The sequence below is a fragment of the Myzus persicae genome, unplaced genomic scaffold (genome assembly GCF_001856785.1).
Source record: "Myzus persicae strain clone G006 unplaced genomic scaffold, MPER_G0061.0, whole genome shotgun sequence".
Taxonomy (NCBI): Eukaryota; Metazoa; Arthropoda; class Insecta; order Hemiptera; family Aphididae; genus Myzus; species Myzus persicae.
The window spans coordinates 1-2,668 of NW_019102439.1; the positions used below are offsets into that span (position 1 = coordinate 1).

General features: G+C 28.7%; 1 protein-coding gene across 1 annotated transcript; it reads left to right on the plus strand.

The window, feature by feature from the left end:
- The first annotated feature begins 166 nt into the window (after positions 1–166).
- On the plus strand, positions 167–1,777 carry LOC111032164. The gene has a single exon (XM_022312396.1). It carries the CDS (start codon positions 167–169, stop codon positions 1,775–1,777), a length of 1,611 nt encoding a protein of 536 aa, XP_022168088.1.
- Positions 1,778–2,668: the final 891 nt, after the last annotated feature.

Sequence of the window (2,668 nt, forward strand, 5' to 3'; positions counted from 1 at the left end):
ATTATATTATGAGTTAACAACATTGACTGACCTACTCAAATTATTTGACCCTAAATACATTAGGCATCATGTGTTAATTAGCCCTACTCTTAATTACATTACATCTTTAAAACAAAATAATGTTAGGCTAACTAATTTTGTACAAGGTGAACTATGGAGAGAAAAAATGAAACTATACCCGGGAAAAACTTTAATACCTTATATTTTATATGTAGATGATTTTGAAATAAACAATCCTCTTGGGTCTAATGCTTCAAAACATTCCATTTGCAACTTATATTACTCATTCCCATGTTTACCAATGGAAGAATCTAGATTGGAAAATATTTTTTATGCTGCTATTACAAAGACATCAGATTTAAAACAATTTGGCAACGAAAAATGTTTTGAATGTCTCATAGATGAGTTAAAAGATTTAGAAATAAATGGAATTGATATTAATGATGGCAATAATGTAACAATCAAAATACATTTTATCTTAGGTTTAGTCGTAGGTGACAATTTAGGATTAAACTGTTTTCTCAATTTCAGTAAATCTTTCTCTAGCAGTTATTTTTGCAGACTTTGTAGAGCTCCAAAAGAAATGACACAGAAATTAAGCTGTGAAAATTCAGAATTAATGCGCACAGAAGAAAACTACCAGTTAGATGTTTTGGATCCCAACTCTAAAGGAGTTGTTAACAAATCCTTACTAAATAATATTCCATCCTTCCACGTAGTCAAAAACTACTATGCTGATATTATGCATGACCTTTTTGAGGGAGTCTGTCATTATAATATCATTCATATTATCAACTATTTTATTACTTCTATGAAACACTTTGATTTGGATACTTTGAACTCTCGAAAGGAATTTTTCGATTATGGCCCAAAAGAAATTGAGAATATTTCACCCAAAATACAGCTTCACCATCTTAAAAAAAAAAAATTAAAAATGTCTGCTAGGGAAATGATGACTTTCATTATGTATTTTCCTGTTATGATTGGAGATCTCGTTCCTTCAGATGACGTAGTCTGGAAATTTCTTATCAACTTTGTTGAAATCATTGATATTTTACTTTGTTTTGAGATTGATGAGTGTAATATACTGATTTTGGAAAATAAAATTAAAACACATAATTCTGACTATATCACTTTATTTAATGATACATTAAAACCAAAATTTCACAATTTGACTCATTACCCAAATATTATTAGACAATCAGGACCTCTAAGGAAGATATGGTGTTTCAATTTTGAGCAAAAACATAAACAGTTTAAAGTTTACTCACATTGTATAACCTCACGAAAAAATATATGTTTAACATTGGCTAAAAAGTATGAGTTAAAATTTGCATTTCAATTGTTAAAAGGGACAAGTTTTTTTAATGCTATTACTTCAAATGATAATCATCTGGTAGAGAGTAATTTCAAAAATCTCATTAATAATAAATTACCAAACGTTCATGACGTTTCCATCCAATTTTATTCACGAATTTATTTTAAAGGAGTTGAATACAGACAAGGTTGTTATATTTCAGTTTTTAATAAAAATATTTTATTAAACTTTATACATGAAATTGTAGTAGTAGAACGGAAGCATGTTTTATTTTTTTGTCAACAATTACATAGTGTAAAATTTGATGACCATATACTTGCATATGAAGTAGATCCTTTAAATTTAGGTTCATTTTCAATGATAGCTGCAGATGAAATAATTGGACCACCTATTCATTTAATTAGAACTGCAGAAGGCAAAAAAGTTATACGCCTTAAAGAATATTATCGTTGCATTTAGTTTTACATAATATAATAATAATAATAATAATAAAAATAATATAAATGTAATAGGTTAGGTTAGGTTATAATATAATATAATTGTAATAGGTACCTACCATTAATAGTAGGTTTTAATAATAATTAAAATAAATAATAATGACGCTAATCTATTTCTTTATATACCTGTAGTATTAATTTTTCTTAATTCAATTTGTTTGTATTTAAAATGACATAATATTATAAATTCAATTATAACCGTTCGAAGAATGGATGAAGTGGAAATTGAGAGAACTTTGGAAGTTGATGATGATGAAATCATGAATGCATTTTTGGATGCACAATCCCAAATGATGCTTCATTCTCAAGTTGAGCTAAACGAAGAAGGTATTGATACAGCCAACTCTCAAAATGAATTCATTATCATGGACATTTCTCAGTCAAATCATGCAAATAAAGAGATATTAACCTTCGAAGAAGTAAAACCAGAAGAGGTAGAACTTCGATCATTGCTATCTCAATGGAATCTCAATGAGTTGATTGATGCGTGCATTGGTAAACCAATTTTTTTTTTAAATTTCATATAGAAGCATATTAACAGTAACATAATTAGTAACTTATATTAATGGTTTACAGCTAAGAGAGTTTTTATCAATATTTTGAAAATTATAAAACGTCACCACATCGAACGTCTGCTAAAAGGTTTTGATCTGGGGACACAAATTCTGTTTGAGAATAAATTAGAAGAATGGCGTGAATCAATTGGGATTCCAATGAGTCCAGTTTATCTGGATTTTCAAGGCACATCATCCAGTTCTAGTTCTTCAAACAGATCAAACACAAATACACCCAGTGGCGGCTATCCTATGGTGGATGTGTTGCTTGAGCAACACATACAAAATTTGGTGGGTGG